The 18,730-nt window shown below is 49.6% G+C and overlaps 2 protein-coding genes and 1 long non-coding RNA gene across 10 annotated transcripts in view; 1 reads left to right on the plus strand and 2 right to left on the minus strand.

The window, feature by feature from the left end:
- The window catches only part of NAP1L4 (nucleosome assembly protein 1 like 4), a 28,027-nt gene extending 23,335 nt beyond the window's left edge, over positions 1 to 4,692 (minus strand). For 4 of the 5 annotated variants that reach the window (XR_009962966.1, XR_009962965.1, XM_062609409.1 and 1 more), the window contains exon 1: positions 777 to 808. Coding sequence is in view for 3 of the 5 variants with exons in the window: in XM_062609409.1 (XP_062465393.1) it covers positions 777 to 790 (14 nt within the window). In the remaining 2 variants the exon portion in view is untranslated. Of the gene's footprint in view, positions 1 to 776; positions 809 to 2,658; positions 2,700 to 4,559 lie in introns of those variants that run through there. The other variant, XM_062609408.1, reaches the window with a different exon arrangement.
- A 3,588-nt stretch (positions 4,693 to 8,280) lies between these two features.
- LOC134158955 (uncharacterized) lies at positions 8,281 to 9,989 on the minus strand. Its single transcript, XR_009962967.1, has 2 exons — positions 9,735 to 9,989; positions 8,281 to 9,687 (listed from the first exon to the last, which is right to left on the minus strand). It is a non-coding gene; the product is annotated as an uncharacterized LOC134158955 (long non-coding RNA).
- A 644-nt stretch (positions 9,990 to 10,633) lies between these two features.
- Positions 10,634 to 16,794, plus strand: LOC134158956 (glutamine-rich protein 2-like). 4 transcript variants are annotated; one of them, XM_062609411.1, is made up of 14 exons: positions 10,634 to 10,721; positions 10,916 to 11,750; positions 11,888 to 12,024; positions 12,152 to 12,243; positions 12,395 to 12,509; positions 12,678 to 12,866; positions 13,117 to 13,242; positions 13,418 to 13,492; positions 13,820 to 13,984; positions 14,141 to 14,262; positions 14,585 to 14,650; positions 14,945 to 15,034; positions 15,299 to 15,452; positions 15,630 to 16,794. In XM_062609411.1, the coding sequence occupies exons 2-14, from the start codon at positions 10,919 to 10,921 to the stop codon at positions 15,870 to 15,872; spliced, it is 2,406 nt and encodes an 801-aa protein (XP_062465395.1). In that variant the 5' UTR covers positions 10,634 to 10,721; positions 10,916 to 10,918; the 3' UTR covers positions 15,873 to 16,794. The 4 variants fall into 4 exon arrangements, with proteins under 4 accessions (XP_062465395.1, XP_062465397.1, XP_062465396.1 ...); XM_062609413.1 differs by having other exon boundaries at positions 15,633 to 16,794; XM_062609412.1 differs by having other exon boundaries at positions 13,120 to 13,242.
- The last annotated feature ends 1,936 nt before the right edge of the window (positions 16,795 to 18,730 follow it).

Consider the following 18,730-nt stretch of genomic DNA (forward strand, 5'->3'; position numbering starts at 1 on the left):
ACTTGCTGTAAGGAAACACAGTCTAGTTAGAAAAAAAATATTGCCATTTAATTCCTGTAAGACTATGTTATTCTGGGCTGCATCAGAAGCATGACCAGCAGGTTGAAGAATGTGATCATGCCCCTCTATTCTGATCTTGTGAGACCCCACTTGGGTAACATGTACAGTTCTGGTATCCTCAACATAAGGACATGGAGCTATAGGAGCAAGTACAGAGGAGGGTCACAAGGATGATAAGGGGGGTAGAGCACCTCCCGTTTGAAGATAGGCTGAGAAAACTGGGGCTGTTCAGCCTGGAGAAGAGAAGGCTGCTTGGAGACCTCATAGCAGCCTTCCAGTACCTGAAGGGGGGCTACAAGGATGCTGGAGAGGGACTCTTCATCAGAGACTGTAGTGATAGGTCAAGGGGTGATGGGTTCAAACTTTAACAGAGGAAGTTCAAGTTAGATACAAGGAAGAAGTTCTTTACTGTGAGGCTGGGGAGGCACTGGAATAGGTTTCCCAAAGAAGTGGTAAATGCTCCATCCACGGCAGTGTTCAAGGCCAGGCTGGACAGAGTCTTGGGCAACATGGTCTACTGTGAGGCATCACTGCCCATGGCAGGGAGCTGGAACTAGATCGATCTTACGGTCCTTTCCAGCCTGAACCATTCCATGATTCTATGATTATCCAAGTTAGGTAATCCATTCTTCATAGGTAGAACAAATACTCTCCCTCAGAAGACCAGATACAGTTGGCTCCAACTACCTTGAATTAACTCCAACAGACCAACATACCTGTTATCTGCCATCTGTTTGTCTGTATCCACCTGCAAGTTGAAATACATTGTTTAAAAATACTTTGATGGTAATTTGTTTACCTCAATAGCAGATGAAAATAGAACACGTCATCGTTTAAAACCTCAATATTAATTAACAGCTGCTGTTTTTTTCTAAGAAATTCATCATGCATCATATCTTACAGGAAAGTGAATGTCTACCATAACACCCAATCCCAACTGGAACTTGCTCGTAGTTTTAAAAAGTCTGTCAGGTGCTTTCACTTAACAGAAAAAGAAAAATCCACTTCTACCAGGTCATAAGTCTTCAGTCTGAGGATAAGTACCACAGTCTGAACACAATTATCACTAGTGCTGCATTCTGTTAGCTAAAAAAAAAAAAATAAATTTAAAATAAAAATAATAAAAAAAACAAGCCAAGGAGGAAGATATAATTCCTTGACAGTACCACAGTAAATAATGAATTTTTAATCTCTGCATATGCTCTATTACTATGCCTAATCTGACAACAATGGAACTTCAAATTAATTATAACTTCAGAATGACTTTTTACTTATGTGACCTGAGCAGACAAATACACCTCACCTGCCTGTCTAATCAAGGCTATTTTTGTGAATAGCTGCTTCTGCTGCACTATACTGAATAACAAGCTAAAACTAGTGCTAGATAAAGAGAAGCAGAACACTGGATGAAAGAAAACTATTTACCAAAAAAAAAAAAAAAAAAAAAAAAAAAGGCTTTTGACAGCAGCTACATAGGCAGATACCCCTGTGTAAAGATTTGCCTTGAACTTATTTATCAGGAGTGAGGAAAAAAAAAGAGGAACCACAGAAGCTGAAGTCTTGGTACGAGCAATGACTGGAACCAAGTTTAGCAGAGCTACCCCAGCCCCCAGGACTTAAATTAGCTCCCCTAAGAAACCAGAGGGAGACAGATTGCCTAATTTATATCACTATTACTTCTTTACTGGGGTGAAAATCCAAGCCTGTACATCTATTTTAGTAATACAGGTTGGTTATTTTTCCACACACACCCTCCCCCCCCATTCTAAACAGTTCATCACAAATCCAAGTAATCACTACACACCATACACAGGAAGCACAGGTGATACTTTCCACTATCAAGCTTGCAAGAAAGTAGATGTTGGTCTGCAAGTCAAATTTAGAAAAAAAAGAACCTCCCATCATTCATGAGAGTTGACAGGGCTGATTTCTGAGGTTTTACAAATGCCAAGCAGGCTGATCTTTAGGCCAGCTTCCAATACAGGGCTACCAAAGAAGAAGTTAAGTGTTAATGAGACCTTGAGTGGCAGCCAGAGCAGGGGGCCCAGAGATCACATGCACTCTCCCATCTGGAAACACCCATTCCTGCTCCAAACTGGAAAAGCAACACTTTCACAACAACTTTAAACAGAGTTGAAAAGGTTTGTTAATTTACAAAAGTACTAAAATTATACCTTGGATTATTTCACAGCAAGTAAATTTACTTAACATCTACCAAAAAAAGCATGAGCCCACACCACAAATCAACTCCAGGAACAAACAAGGCTTCTTGTAGACCAGGTGTGTTTCACTCCTCATACAAATGATTCTGCTCAGTTGTTTGTGCTGTATTTCCTAAAGGGAATTACTTCTCAGCCCTATGAGGGAAGACAAGATCCACATGCCATCCTTATCCGTCTTTGGAACAGATGGAATAAAGCTCCCGTAACTTGAATATATTCATTTTTAATTCTCCACAGGAACACTCGTGAATTGGGCATCTTCTGACAAAATCCACTCACCTGAATACCAAGGGGGGAGAAAAAATAAAAATCCAAACCAAAAAAAAGCCAACCCCCCAAAAGCCCCAAACCAACATTCCCTGGTGCAAATACATACTTTAATTCTTGTTTTGCTCCTCAAAGCTGCTCCTTCAGCAACTAAGAAGTAAAAAGAAGTACATAAATATGTCAGCAGCTTTCTTACAAAACAGCTTGTGATTCCAAGTTGCATTACAGATGTCTTCCAATGACTTCACCACCACAGTCACTAAGAAGACTGGTAAACGCTGGTGAGAGCAGGGGAGGACAGAGGAGGGTGATTTTAAAGAGACAAAGTTAAATGCACACCTTGTTGAAAATGTACATCAGCAAAGCACTGAGCCTTCACATTTACTGCCTTAGTTACTTTCTAAGCAAGTGAGCTCAATTTGCAGACATTCAAGAAAAAAAAACAATAAAACTACCAGAACTCCAAGAAAATAATAGCATAGTATTATTATTGCTACCACCACCAATAAAAGGGCAGATTTATAGCTTTATTTCTTCTGGACAGTTAACTGTTTTCATATGCCTAATGCAGACATGAAGCTTTGGGAAACAGGGGACTACATTAACCACTTGCCCCACAAAGCAGGCCACTGCAATTTGCCTAGCACAAATGTTGCACACAATTAGTCACTTAAAACAGCAAGAAAATGTAAACTCGATGCTCACCAAGACAGATGATGCAAACTAGATGATATCAGTTCCAAACTAAGATAGCAAAAGTTCATTATAAGCACATGCAGTATCCTGAAGGATGCCACTTTAAAGGAGAAGTCAGTACATTTAGTGGCAAGGCATATTCATAAACAGAAGTGCATACAGAGTTAAGCTTTCCCTACTAAAAAAGCTCACATCTTGTTTTACAAACCTCCTAAATACAACCAGAACATGAAGCCCAAAACTAACAGCCTCCTGAGCTCACAGGAAGGCTTATACCCACAACTGTTACTGTTTATTTGTAACTACAACAAATAAGAAGGGAAAGTTATGGCTTCTGATTTAGAGCGACAGGGATGCAGCAACCCTGTGGGAAGCCACAAACATAATAGTCTGATACTTCCTCTTTCTTTTTAAAAAATTAGAAGCAATTATGAAAAACAAAAAAGTCTAGAGAAAGAAACTCATTAACCAGTTCCACGAACTCTGAATGTCAGCAACACTTAAGCTCCCCTTAGAAGTTTTCTTCAGGATATACGATTTTGGTTAGAGACAGCTTTATAAAAAATTGCCTCATGGTTCTCCTTCCACCTATAACTCACATACCTGTCTCTCCACCTTTTGATTTTGAAGCTTTGTAAGCACATGTTACAGGAACGGAGCCAGAGAAATCCTACAAACGCTGGTGTTACATACGGTAAACAACCGCCGGGGACCTCGAAATGAAAAACTGAATCCCCAGAATCCCTCACTGCGCTAAGGTAACACATGATCGTGGATGAAGTGGAACAACAGAACTGCACCTCACCTAAGCGGCTACGGGTTTGACTCAAACCGAGCACCACGGAGAGACAAACCGTTCACAACAAACAGCCCTCCCACCGTCTTCCTCCCCGCTTCCCCGGGAAGGCGGAGAAATGAGGGCTCACTGCCAGGCTCCACAGGGCGGGCCATAGCGGCTATACGTGTGGCCGGGATCGATGTGTCCCTTTCCGTCCGACCCAGGGTAACACAGGCTTCCCTTTCCGTCCGACCCAGGGTAACACAGGCTTCCCTTTCAGTCCAAACTTCCCAAGCCAACCTTAAAATGGTGCCTTGCCAGGCCGAGCCGGGCCGTGCCCGCCCTTCCGGCCAGGCGGCTCCGGCCGACACCAAGCTCCACCCCAGAGCAGGCCCTAAAGGCCGTCGCACGCACGCCCGCCCCGTCCCGTCCCCGCGCTGCGATCACAGCGGCCGGGGCGGGCCGCCCGACAATCCCACCGCGCTCCCGCACCCGGAGGCCGGGAGTGCAGCGCAGCGACCCCGCCACGCCCTCACCTGCCGGCGTCCCCCCGCACCCGCTGAAACAGCAGCGCCAGCCGCCAGGCTCCTCGCAGGCTCACAGGGGCTGCGCCACAGATAACAAAGCCCCCTCCCATTGGCCGAAGAGCGGGCGCCTCCCCCAGCAAAGGCGTCGCCGATTGGTAGTAGCAACGCTACAGCCGCCACGCCGCACGCGGGCCATGTTGACTATCCAACTGCGCAGCCCTCAGCCAATCAGGGAGAGGACGGGGGTGCGCGCGGGGCTTGCGGCGAGCGGGTGGAGCGCGTGATGCGGGGCGGGGTTTAGCGGCTGTTACACGCCATGGACCGCGCTCCCGACACGCGCGGGAAAGGCCCCTTGTGGGAGGAGGGGGAGAGCTGTCGGAGGGGTGGCCTCCCGCTGTGTCGTTTAACCACCCCGGGCGGCTGCGGGCCGCGCCTTGGCGGGGACCCGCGGCAGGGTTGAGGGCCGGGGATCGGTGCCCGGGCGCTGGCGGTTCGGTGCGCGTTGAGGCTTGGGAGGAGGTGGAGGGCTGAACGCGCATTAGAGTGCCGAGGAGCGATGACCCTGGCATTTCCCGCCGCCTTTGCCAGGCCCTCTGTGGTTACGACAGGCTGTGCTGAGGGCTGGGAAATGCAGTTTCCGAGGCGCTTAAAATGCCGTGCTGCTTTCCAAAGAGGGACTGAGCAGTGCCAGCGTTGTGTTCGGTCGCCTGCCTGCACCGCGAGGTTTACAGTCTTAGCACATACACGTGCATGTATTTGAACGGGTACGGTTTGGTTACATTAATAATGTGACCATGGTTTTAAGAAAGTTTCTCTGCATATCATCTGTGTGAGAAAAATGTAGGAGGCTTTGTTATGAGTGAGCTATAGGCAGAACGGAAGGTCTGTAGGGCACGGAGTTCCAGCTTGTGGGCCCCAGCCAGGGGAGCTTGTGGTCGGTGATAGGAATATCTGTACACAATACAGATAAGGAGTTTATGTAACTGCAGGGCTTGAAAGCATGCACAAGTTTAGAAGTTGATTTGTGAGGAGGACTCGGAGCCTTCCTCCCTACGACCACCAGAGACCCTCCGAGAGCCACCAGAGGGGAGGGGTTTGGGTTTGTGGAAAATTTAAATCATCTCTCGGAAGAGGGGAGGCATAATCAGGAGACACACCTAGAAAGGTATATAAACTGTGAATACCCGTTGAGTGGGAGTGCTCATCTGTCTGTGGATGATGCACCCAGCATGTTGCTATTGAAAAGCTGTTTGCTTCACAATTCCCGGCTGTGAAATTTTGATTGCTAAGCAGGTTTCTCACAATCTGCATGGCTAAGACTTAAACTTCCGCAGCTAAAAGGTGACTCGGAGCTGAGTGTTTACTGTTAAAAACAAACAAAACCAAGCACAGAAACAACAACAGAAAAAACCCACAGTTTTTGCTGTGTCACATGGAGCTCCTTGGTGAAAATGCAGCTGTTAGGCTTTCCAGTGTTATTTCCTCATCTAGAGACAGCTAGAATTTCCTCTTCAAGAAAAAAGAAACCCAGCAAAACTTCCCTAACAGCTTGGCTGCTGTTCATATGGCAACTTGCAAGCAGCAGATGCTGTGTAGCCCGATTATCCCAATGCTGTGTAGCCCAATATCCCTTAAAATTGGAGGATCAAAGGGAATTAAAAAAAAATTATACATTTTAAAATATAGGTTATTAATTCAATGTGAATTGGAATATAATACTGCTGTCTTGACAGTAAAGAAATAAAGTTGGAGGTTGGTTCAAGATCTCAGAGCAATCAACAAATTTGCAGAGGATATTAATCCAGTAGTAGCTAATCTGTATACCTTATTGACTAAATTGAATAATAACCAGAGATGGTTTGCCGTCTTGGATTTAAAGGACGCTTTCTTGTGTTTACCATTGGCCAAAGGAAACCAGAATTTATTTGTTTTTGAAGGGGAAAATCCTGTATTTCCAGTAAGAAAAACCTGATTAACTTGGACAGTTAACCCCTCAAGGGTTTAAAATCAATCTAACGATTTTTGGAAATCAGTTAGCACTGGAACTAGAATCATGGAAACCACCCACTCAGTCGTGGACTCTTACAATCTGTGGATGACCTATTAATTGCCACAGAAACAAAGGAAGAATGTGTCCACTGAAGGGTGGGATTATTGAATTTCCTGGGACTGAATGGTTATTTGGTATCCAGACAAAAGGCCCAACTAATACAAACCCAAGTTTCCTACCTAGGATATGAAATAACAGGAGGGCAGAGAGAACTTGGAACCACTAGAAAAGAAGCTATTTGTCAAACTCCACGACAGTCGACCGTCAAGGAGCTCCAGACGTTCCTGGGAATGACTGGATGATGCATAGTTATGGTGTTCTGGTAAAACGACTATATGAACTGTTAAAGGGAAGTAATCTGGTTTTGGAATGGACTGATTCAGCAGAGGAGGGCTTTTAGAAATTTAAAACAGCTAATGAGAGCTGCAGCTCTGTGACTTCTAGATGTGACTAAATCCACTTGGCTATATTCCTAGGAAGAACAGGGAATAGCTTTGGGGGTCCTTGCTCAGAAACTAGAACCCTATAGGAGGGCAGTGATGTATTTTTCAAAACAGCTGGATGAAGCAAGAAAAGGATGGCCCAGATGCCTAAGGGCTGTAGCGGCAGTTGTCATGAATACTGAAGAGGCTCGCAAATTTACCTTGGGACAAAAGATTACTGTGCTAATGTCCCATGTTATACCAGCAGTCCTGGAACAGAAAGGAGCCCACTGGTTATCTCCTTCACATTTTTTAAAATACCAGGTCACCCTTGTGGAGCATGATCATATAGAAATTGTGTCACTAGTGTTATGGATCCAGCATCCTTTTTTGCAGGAACAACCGACAGAACTAAAACACAACTGCTTGGCCACTATAAAGACAGTATATTTGAGCCCACCAGATTTGAAAGAAAAACCTCTGGAACATGCTGAACAAGAGCCCTGGAATTGGCTAAAGACAAAAGGATAAATATTTGGACTGATTCTAAATACTCTTTTGGTGGGGTCCATGTACATGGTGCCATCTGGAAAGAACAAGGACTTTTGAACACACAGGGGAAACAGATTAAACATGCTGCAGATATTCTACAACGACTGGAAGCTGTTCAGCTACCTGAGGAAGTAGCTATTATGTACTGTAGAGAGCATCAACAAGGTGACTCTCATCAGGATACTGGAAATAATTTGACTGATTTTGAAGCCAAACAAGAAGCTGAACAATCTAAAATTATTCCCTTAATCCCTGATGGCAAACTAACAATTGAGAAAGCTAATCCTAGATATTGAAAAGAGGATAGAAAGTTGATTGAAGATCTGAAAGGACAGGAAAACAAAGAGGGTTGGGTTCAGATACCTGATGGGTGAATTGTAATTCCCTATAATTAACTCTGGAAGCTAGTCAGGAGGAACATAATAAAACTCATTGGGTTAGCAACTCTTTGTATAGATACTTAGACAAACAAATTGTAGGAAGGAATCTATATACCATAGTTCAATTAGTGACAATGTGAGCTCTATCTCAAGAATAATCCTAAAATTGGCAATAGAAATCAAATTGGGACAATTGGGAGAGGAAGTAACAGTTTTTTCTGAATTACTGAGAAAAGAAGGTTATTGATATTTGTTGGTGTTGATGGATACTTTTTCAGGGTGGCCAGAAGCATTCCCTTGTAGAATAAATAATGCAAGACAAGTAATTAAAACATTATTAAATGATACAATACCTTGTTTTGGAGTACCAGTGGCAATTTCTTCCGACTGAGGCTCACACTTTAGTGCAAAATTGTTACAAGAAATTAGCAAAAAATTAGAAATTGATTAGCAACTATGTGTTCCATACAGGCCTCAGGCCAGTGGGCAAGTACAAAAGATGAACCATCTGATCAAACAACAGATTAGTAAAATATGTCAGGAAGCGAATTTATATTGGTACCAAGCCTTACCACTGGCTCTATTAAGAATTCAAACTAAACCTCAGTCGAAAGAGACTAGGCCATGTAAAATTTTATATGGAAGACCATATCAGTTCCAGTTTAAAGGAGAAAGTCTTCTGGAAGTGGGAGAAGGCTATCTCTGAGAGTTTCTGGTCAATCTGGGAAAACAATAAGAAGAAATAAATAAGAGAATATTAGGGACAAGAGCAAGAAGCTTGGATTATCCGATTCACCCTTTTAGATCTGGAGACTAGGTTTATGTTAAGAATTTTTCAGGAGAGCCTCTAGAGGAGAAGTGGAGCAGACCGTACCAGATATTACTGACCACCTTTACATCAGTGAAGGTAAAGGAACAACCTGCTTCGATACATTATCCAAGAATAAAGCAAGCACCAGAACCAGAGAAGGCATGGTGGATCGAACCTTTAGGACCCTTAAGTATGAAATTGCATTGGTCATAATTAGGATTTATATGATAACTGGTGTACAAGCTTGGGACCAAAACTTAAACCTGAAATTAATGCAGAATGTTACTAAGGTTTTTAATCATAGTGACTGTTGGGTGTGTGCACAGTTGCCTAAATCAGGAGAAAATCCAGACCTACCTGGCATTCCAATTCCCAACACTATCTCATGGACTAATTTCTGGGTGAACACTGGCAACCTATATCCAAGGGAAAGGTTAAAATTTGGGATAGTTAATCCTAATCCAATTAAAGAATATTATACCTGTATAAAAAAATGCATTACACCAGGAACCAGAGTATGAGATTGTTTGTTTAAATGCCACAGGTGTAGGTCACTATTCAGATTGCAATCACACTATTAATATAGATGGTATAATGGTTCAGTGGTGGCCTGTTCCTGAAGGGAAAGGATGGTATTGATTATGTGGAGAAAATGCTTATAAGACCCTACCCCCCAAATGGAAAGGGGTATGAACTTTAGGTGCTATGATACCCAATCTTACTATTATTGACATATATCCTTCTGGAACCTGGGATAGAACTTTTGCTAAACTGATTAAGCAAGGACTTAACCCTATTGCTGAATGGAACACCGCATTTCATAGTTTTGTGAGATGGCTAATTCCATCTCTGGGAGTAAGTGAATTAGAGAAAGCAATCGTAAATATCTCAGCAGCCATAGAGGAAATAGAAAATAAAACCACTGATATAATCCAAGCAGAACAAGAAGAGATAATTAGCTTATCTAACGTGGCATTACAAAGCCAAATGGCTCTAGATATGTTATTGGCTTCACAAGGAGGGGTTTGTTCCATAATCAGTTAAAGTTGCTGTTCCTACGTCGATCAAAGTGGCAGAATTGAAACAGATCTGGAGGAAATTTGGAAACAAAATATTTAATGAAATGGCCAAGGATGATACCTCCTGGGGGTTTGAAGAAATATGGAAAAAGTTAACTTCATGTTTTCATAATCTCTCCTGGTTGAGGCAACTAGTTGCAGGAATAGTAATATTGTTTTGAATTAATTACTTGTGATATTATACAATTGCTTCTGGTATTGTAAGCAGGTGAGCAGCTCCCTGCGAAGGACCTGCTGCAGGACACCAACTCTGGCTCCGAAACTGCTGTGGCTGCCGATATGGGGTAGCTGGTGGAGAGGGTGGAAACCGACGAGAGCAGCAGCTCTGAGGTAGAGGCTCTCACCAGTCTCCTGGGTGCTCCCCCATTAAGGAGCCTCCTCCTCCACGGGTGGCTCTTTGCCATTGCCGTAAGCTTCACCGCTCCTGCACAGAGCTCAGCACAGGCAGGCAGGGCTGCATCCAGCCCTGCTGACATGGGTTTGTGTGATGGCTTCCATTGGGGCAGGGTGAGGACCAACTTCCTGGTCTGTACGGACTCTCCCATGGGGCTCATACTTTGAGCTGCTGGCAGAGGTAACTGTGTGTGTCCACCCAAGTGGCGCTAAGACGCTGCTTAACTAAACACCCATGAAAGTACCATGGGTGCTGGGAAGGGGGGTCAAGATGTACTGGTAGAATACAGCAGCAGCCCCCCGGCACAAGCCTGCCCAGCGCCCATCTGTCTAGCGCCCAAGTTAATTTGCAGGTGCTTCTGTTCAGTCCTGCTCCTGTGTCCTGACTGCCGTCCCTCTCCTCGCCCCACTTTAGGGGAACCTCCAGGATGCTGCCGGCCGGCTGCCAGGCCTCGGCAACCTAAGGACTCTGGCCAGTGATGTGGTATGTTTACGAGCACGCCGGATCCCGCTACAGGACAGGAGATGGCTGCATCCCTGGGGGACCAGTGCAGGTGGTCCCTCTGCACTAGGGCATGGTCCCCAGCAGTGCTGGGTGTGAGGGGGAGTGCTGGGGTGGGCCCCACCATGCCCCTGGCTGCATGGCTGGGGTAAGCCCTTGAACCCTTCCTTCCCCAGCAAATGCTGAAGAAAAGGCTGGGCCTGTACCCGAACCCAGAGGAGGTCAACAACATGGTGCACTGGGACGTGCTGGAGGATTGCCTGGTGGGCAGCAAAAGAGAACGAGGTAGAGATGGAGGAAGACCCAGAGGAGAACAAGAAGGAGACCAGTCTGCCACCAGCAGGTCTCCCACTTCAGATGTGGACACCCCACAAGGGGCAAGCTCAGTGCTGGGATCTAGAGAGAGCTCAGTGGGGCTGAAGGATCCAGGGACAGCTGTAACGGCCCCTAAGCAGCTGGCAGGAGTTCCCTCACATCGGAGGAGGGATGCTAGCACCAGTGTGATGATGCAGACAGCGTCTCAGGACGTGCAGACCACCAGCCTGGGGACACAGCCACCACAGCTGGAGTCCACGGGCACGCAGACCAGCAGCCTGGGGACACAGCCAGCACAGCCGGAGTCCACGGGCGCGCAGACCAGCAGCCTGGGGACACAGCCGGAGTCCACCGTCCCTCAGACCACCATCTCAGGGGAGCGGCTCAGCACACAGCTTCACCAGGCTGGCCCCCTGGCAGCAGGGACTCTCTTGCCGACAGCCCAGGGATTTGAGATCCCACTGGATGCTGATACCAGGGCCACGTCCCACGTGCAAGAGCTGGCCTTGCCCTCGAGCTCCAGCAGTGCCTACCACAATGCCTATAAGTGCTACGTGGAGACGGTGGAGGCTCTCAAGCAGATTGGGCAGCTGAGACACCTCTACGCTGCCCTGAAGGAGCAGGTGGCCCAGATAGAAGCCACCAGGTTGGAGCAGACTGAACTGGAGAAGCTGCGCCTGCTCCTCCAGAAGGGAGGTGGGAGCTCTGGCTGGGAGGCTTGTGGTGGGGGGGTGTTTGAAATGCTGGGTCTGGAGCTGGTTGTGCTCAGAGCCTGGCGCGTAGGGTGAGACCCCTTCACTGACAGTGTGTCCCCTTGTACCATGTTCTTCTAGGCCAGGAGAGCGTTGCCGATGTGCTGGGTGACCTCCAGGCCCAGGTGTCATCCCTGCAGGGCCTGGCCAGTGACCTGCAGGGCTTGTCCAGGGAGCTGCAGGGGGTGGCCAGGGAGCTGCAGGGAGAGAAGGGGAAGGTAAGGAGGCCCCGAGGGAGATGCAGGGGTGCTGGCAGAGTTGGGCACGGAGGAGGCAGCTGAAGAGCCCCTGTGCTGGGATGACACAGGGGCCATGCCCTGACTCTGCCCCCACTGCCATTCCCAGATCAGGAAGCTGGAGAGTGCCCTTGGCAAACTGGAGGCGGCCAGAGCCAGCTGGCAAATGGATCTCGGCGACCAACTCAGCCTGCCACTGGGGTAAAAGGACAGGAGGGGGTTTCGTTTCCTGTGGGGCTGCCAGGGAGCCCCGGAGGGCTGGGAGCATTCCATGCTGGGTGTTGAGGGATGCCCCCTGAGCAGCTAAGCTTGTGAAGACTAAGCCTGCCTGTGCCCCCGTCTCGCTGGCCAGGTCCACACCGCAGGAGGTAAAGCGGGACATGAAGGACCTGCCAGAGCATCATCAAATAAGCAAGGCTGCACTGGATCAGTTGGTGACCCAGATGGGCGAGGAGGGGCAGGAGCAGGTGAGGCGTGGGGGGGAGCTCCCACCACCCGCTGGCTCTTTGAGGTGGTGCCGGTGGGATTCCCAGCCGCATCCCGTGGCTGGCTGGGGCCACGGAGCCTCCATGGCACCTGGGATTGTTGGCTGCATCTGTCCCGTCTCAGAGGTGACTCCTCTTCCCCTTCTGCAGCTGGAAGAGGTGAGAGCGATGGCGAGCACGGGGCAGGAGGAAGCAGTATGCCCCACGTGCAGCAGCGACACCAGCATGCGTTTGGGGAAGCTTCTGCGGAGCTATGAGAAGCTGCAGAGGCTGGTGGACTCCCTCATGTCGAGGAAGAAGACGGGCAAGGTGGTGCAGCAGCTGCCAGGGAAGAGCCAGGTAGGGAGATGGCAGCATGGGGGACTTGGGAGGGGGCTGCCGGACCCATGCCCAGCTGTTTGTGCTTTGGTGTTATGTGGGGGAGTTCCTTGCTGCATATGTCTGCAGCATAGAGGGAGATTCAGGCCGTGCTGCAAATGTCCTGCTGGCACTGAGAGCCTATGTCCACTGGCCCGGTAAGCCAGGTCTGTCCCCGTGGGGCAGCCTCCCCACCTTGCCTGGCACTACCTTGTTATTTTCCTCCCTGGAGCAGGACCAGGAGGTGCTGAAGCGCATCCAGGCTGCCGTCCTGCAGATGCAAGGGGAGTATGAAAAGCTCAACTCTGTCATGGGGAGCCTCCTGGATGACAGTCGCCAGCAGCAGAAAGATATCGAGGTAGATGGCTGAAAGCCCCATGGGCTTAGAGCATCCTCCAGGCAGAGCCCAGGCTGGGGACCACAGGCGATTTGCCCTGTGGAGATTAAGAGTACCTTTCCCAGAGGATTCTTGCGGGGGGTAGAAGCAGGGGTGCTCCTGCCACGATATCATAGGATGCTTTCTGTGTTGGAAGGGTCTGTTGCAGTCCATGGAGAGGCTGGAGAAGGAGAAGGCAGACAAGGACGACCTGGAGCTGGGAATGGATGAGGTACAACCTCAAGGGGCCTAAGCAGCAGCCAGGGGGGTCCTGGGCAGGGAGACAAATGCCCCTTCTTCCCTGGGAGGTTGGTGGGAGAGCTGGCCCGGGGGAGGGAGGATTTCTAGCCCAGCTGCAGGTCCCTCTGTCTCCCCCCATGTCCCTTGGGCTGGTAGGACCGACCCCCTGGGGGTGACGGGGCGAGTGGGGCCACACAGCCGTGGGAGGAACACAGTGGTCCTGCAGGAGTGCTTTTGCCTCTGCCCCTGCAATGAGCTGACCCTGGCTGTTGCACCTCCATCCTTTCCCCACCGTTCTCCTGCCTTTCCCTGTTGCTAGAAAGCAGACAAAGACGCCTTGGAAAGCAAAGTCAGCCGCACCCAATTTGAGGCGAGCCTGGAGCTGCTGAACAAGAGAAACCAGGAGGTGCTGAGCCGGGTGACAGGCCAGGAGCAGGGGCTGCACGAGGTCCAGCAGCAGCTGCGGGAGGAGATGGCCTCCAAGGTGAGGGGCGGCTCATCACCGCTGGGCAAAAATGGCACCTTCGGGGCTTGGTGGCCCAAGGCAGCATCCTCCTGAGGATTCCTGCTCCTGGCTTTTCTGTGAGGATGCAGCGTCCCATCCCGGGGCGGCTGGCTGAGGGAGTGTGTCTGTCTGCAGCTGGATCGCCTGGAGCTGGGGCCATTCCAGCAACAGCTGGATGGACGCTGGAAGGGCAGCCTCGAGCAGCTCAAGGAAATGGCACCACCAATGGAAGCTGACGATGCAGCTGGGATTAGGAAGTGAGTGCAATAGGGACAGCACTCGCCTTGTTCCCGCCTTGTCCTTGCCTGCATCCCCTGTTCCCACGGTGCTCTGGGTGCCTGTGGCAGTGGTTCCCATGGCTTTGGAGGTTCTTGGGCGCTCCCTTCTGCGGATACTCCTGTGCCTAAGATGAGGTGGAGGTTTTTCCCAGGCGGGAGCCCACAACCAACCACTTTCCCTCATCCTATCCCCTTTCTTCTGTAAGCAGTCAGCAGGTTGGGACCTTGTTGGTGTTGGGGGGGATAAACCAGGCTCAAAACCGGGTTTCCCAACTCACCCGGCCCTTTCTCCCCTCCCCAGGCAGCTGCTGGTGGATTTCCAGTGCCTGTCTTGTGACAGGCAACTCAGCATGCGGATGCCTAGCTCGTGAGTACCACCCAGCACAGGCGCATCAGGAGTCTGCATGGGTGGGATGGGGGGAGGTGGGTGCTGGTGATGCTCCAGACGAGGCATGGGGTTCGGGGTGTCTGCCTGCGAGGGTCCGGTGGTGCCCAGCACCCTCCACAGGCCTGCCCGTCAGCGGGAGGATTAGGACCCCTCCCTGAGGGCAGCGGGCAGGGGATGCCGTGAGGTACAAGCCTGTGGCGGTTGGGGTGCTGCCACGAGCCCAGGTGGGTCATTTGTCCCCTATCACCCCCTGATGGCTCTTGCCCTCCCCAGGCCTATCCCGCCCATCCCGTCCTTTCCACCGCTGGTCCCTCACGTCACTGGGCAGTCCCACCCCATTCGGAAGACAGAGCAAATCCACAGGTAGGGGACACGGACCCATCCCCATCCCTGGGGTGCACGATGGCCCTGCCCCAGCAAGGGAGAGTCCTTCCCTGCGTCGGGGTAAAGGGCTCTGCTCCCTGGGCAGGGCAGGGGAGCAGAGATGTGCCACAGAGGCTCAGCTGTGCTTGCCCCAGGCCTGGGGTTTTACAGCCTCGCCACTGTGCTGCCCCGTCTCTCTCTCAGTGGCGCTGAAGCCGCATGTGCTGAGTTGTGTGTTGAGTGTTCCCATACCCTATCGCGCAGGGAGCGGATGGCTGCATGCAGGTACCCCACCGTGCCACGGCAGTGTGGGGGCCAGCGTACCCTCACACACCCGCTGCAGCGCAGCCTGCGCCTCCAGCCGGTCCAGCCCAGCACCCCACAGACACTCCAGCCACCCACCCTGCTCCCCAGCAAGGTAGAGATGAAGAAAGAAGGGATCTGGTGCGGGTGACTGAGGCTGGGAGGGTGATGCTGAGCGTTTGGGAGGGGGAGGGGATCCATGCCTCAGTTTCCCTAGGAGAGACGGGTATAGAGGGTTGCTTGGGGATGCTGAATTCAGCCCCAAGCTTTAGCCAACCCATTCTCTCCCCAGCAGGACAACATAGAGCTGTTGGGGCAGGGCAGCCGCAGGGCTGGCCCCTGCCCCTCAGACCCAGGCCCCACTGGCCCACTGGAACACAGGTCAGCTTCATTCCACAGCCACCTCCTCCAGGTACACCAGCCCCAGCCGCCCCTCCAGCCCCGCAGGACGGATGCAGCATCCCGGCAGCCGGGCAGGACTTGGGGTCACCGGCTGAATCCCAGTGCCCCGGCACCCCAGCAGGCAAGGAAGTAGCTGCCAGCAGCAGCAATAAATGGTGATGCTCAGCAAAGCGCCTGTGTGGCCTGAGTGGGGGAACCCTGGCTTGGGATCTGCCCTTGGCCTGTGGCCACGTGTCACTGAAGGAGCTGAAAACAGCCCCTGGCCACCCTCCCTGCTCCTCATCCCCAGGGTCTGGGCAGCCCGAGCTTCTGCGCTCCCCCTGGCTCCTCCATGATCCCTGTGTGGCCCCGATGGCCCCTGCTAGGGGAGCCTGTGGCCCCACAGTGGGGCTGGGGGAGCTGAGCAGTGCCAGCAGCAGCAGGAGGAGGAGGATGCTCAGTGGCTGCTGAAGGTGACAGCAAATTGGCACCTGGGTGGGAAGGGCGGTGGTGGCAGCACACGGTGAGGGACAGCTCTCAACTCCCTGCTAAAAGCAGGGAATTTGCCCGTATTGTTGCCCTTGTTTTCTGATTGTGAGTATTGCAGTGGTATTGGTGAAGAGCACAGCGCAGGAAGGGGCTTCAGGGCTTCATGCTAGGGTTGGCTTCCTTGGTGTTCTTGTCAAGGAAGGCAACATGTGTGGCTGTACTGCTTCTGGCATCCAACTTCGATCATACCCAGCCCTTAATTCATCAATAAGCCATGACATCAGCTAGCTGGGGCCAGCCAAGACGGTGGAGATTTGGTGCCTTAAATTGCCCAGGAGAGCTAACTCCCACCACAACTAGGCTGTGTGGACTTCTGAGGCTAGGGCTCAACTCCCCTGCCTTCACAAGTCTACAGAATAAAAGCTTAACACTGTGTCCCATTGAAGCCAAAGGACTGTAGTCATCCGCCCATGTGTGGCTGTTAAGAGACTGTGCTGTTGACTTCACTGTCTGTGTGGACCGTGCAAGCAACAGCCTTCAATCCAAGACTGTAGACCCTTGAACTGTCCTGGAAGCCCTGGTATCAAGCTTAGATGTAGAAACATACACAGCAGTTACCTATAGTTAGGTGAGAGGAATGCCAGTACAGGTGTCTATGGGACTGTAAGATGCCTGTGATGAAGCGAGCTACTGCAGAGGATCAAGAGATGAGACAGAGGTTTGTGCTCAATGCACCAGGCTGCATTAACCAAATGCCTCAGTGCTGGGCCAGTGCCTGTGACAGGCACAGCCGTCACGATAACACGTAAGTGGCAGTGTAAGGTCACAAGTGCTCTGTTTGTGTAAGTCCCTTATACCCACGTGGACCTCAACAGGGCTTGAAAAGAGGATGTGCACCATCTCGGCGTGGTCTGTTGAGGCACCACTTGGGTGGGTAGGAGCAGTGTTAGCATAAGAACTGACACATAACCACCGGAATGGTTATATGAGGTGCTTTATTGAGGCGCCGGGAACCAGGGGTACGCACCCAAATCTGGTTCCAACTCCCGTCACATCGCGTTCACAATTTATACACTAAAAATTTCGTAACTAATACATATTCAACACAGACATCATTGACTAATACATATGCATCAAGGATTGCTACTTCAGTCTATTACGACATCAGCTTCCTTTGCGCTTGCGCAGCCCCCTCTGGTGGTCGCCCTGATGAAGTAAGAAGTCTTCCTCAGGTTGTCCTCTTCACCTTTGCTCTACTTGGCTAGGTCCCAATCGTCTTGTGGACGTTAGCATTCTCTTGTCTTCACCAGGATGTTTCTGGTATGCCCTTTTTGGCTATCTTAAACTTAGGTTCTGCTTGGGTAGAGTTTTACAATACATACACCCATACTCCCCTCCCCATATACAGTTATGTTAGCTCTTGCTACCAAGACTACCATTGTATCATTTAGTTACAGAGTAACTGATACAAAACGGCAAAGTTACGATGTCTTCTAATATACAAAGCCTCACTATTGCTTTATAAATTTCTCAAATATAATCATTTTACTATCTTACATGATTATTTTATTGTAAAAACCTCACCCTAACATTTCCCCCCTTTGAAAATACTTCATTCAACTTAAGCAAGTATTTTCATTCTCTTAGGTAGCTGTCTCCTGATAGGTAGGTAGAGGTGTGGGGTACTTTGGATGTTCCCTAGTTACTGCTCCTATGATTCGATGAGTCCATGCACTGTTGCGAGTCATTTCCCTTTATAAGTGTTGGTCCCATCAGAATGGTTTCCGTGAACTTGCCGGTCAGAATGGCATCTTGTTTTAAGTTTTGTCAAACCATTTTTCTGAGAAATTCCTCTCTTTTAATGGTTCCTCATTCCAATTTCGGATGTATACTTGATCTCCTGGCTGAATGTCATGCACTGGATTTTCCAAGGACAATGGCCTGTTCCACACCAGGGTGCTTCTCAGTCTGGTTAGGGTTTTACCTAGAGATAGCCCATAACTGTAAACATCCTGATTCCCTTTAATGTGGGTATTGGGATTAGGTTCTGGTGCTTCATATGGTTTTCCATAGAGGATTTCATAGGGGCTTATTGACATTCCACTTCTCGGTTTTATTCTGATTCGCAACAAGGCTATGGGCAGTGCCTGTGGCCACTTTATTTTGGCCTCTTGGCATATTTTACTGATTTGCCTTTTTATTGTCTGATTCATCTTTTCCACCTGCCCACTAGATTGAGGTCTCCAGGGAGTATGTAGATTCCATGATATTCCTAACAGTTTACTTATCTTCTGTACTACTGTTATGATAAAGTGTGGGCCTCTGTCTGATGATATTCCTAAAGGACCACCAAATCGTGGAATAATTTCTCTGAGCAACCACTTTACTGTCTCTTTTGCCTGATTGGTGCGACAGGGAAGGGCCTCCGGCCATCCAGAAAAGGTGTCAACCCCTACTAATAAGTATTTGTACCCTTGTGTCTTTGGTAATTCCACAAAATCAATTTGCCAATAATCTCCTGGT

Source organism: Pezoporus occidentalis, unplaced genomic scaffold (assembly GCF_034315485.1).
Source record: "Pezoporus occidentalis ecotype Australia unplaced genomic scaffold, CSIRO_AGI_Poc_V1 ctg137, whole genome shotgun sequence".
NCBI classification, from domain to species: domain Eukaryota; kingdom Metazoa; phylum Chordata; class Aves; order Psittaciformes; family Psittacidae; genus Pezoporus; species Pezoporus occidentalis.

Bases quoted from the DNA above. Each gene is read 5' to 3' on its own strand.
- LOC134158956 (XM_062609411.1), top strand. From the start codon at position 10,919: ATGCTGAAGAAAAGGCTGGGCCTGTACCCGAACCCAGAGGAGGTCAAC. The intron at 13,243-13,417 runs GTAGATGGCTGA...CTGTGTTGGAAG, and splicing joins AGCAGCAGAAAGATATCGAG to GGTCTGTTGCAGTCCATGGA. The intron at 15,453-15,629 runs GTAGAGATGAAG...TTCTCTCCCCAG, and splicing joins CCACCCTGCTCCCCAGCAAG to CAGGACAACATAGAGCTGTT.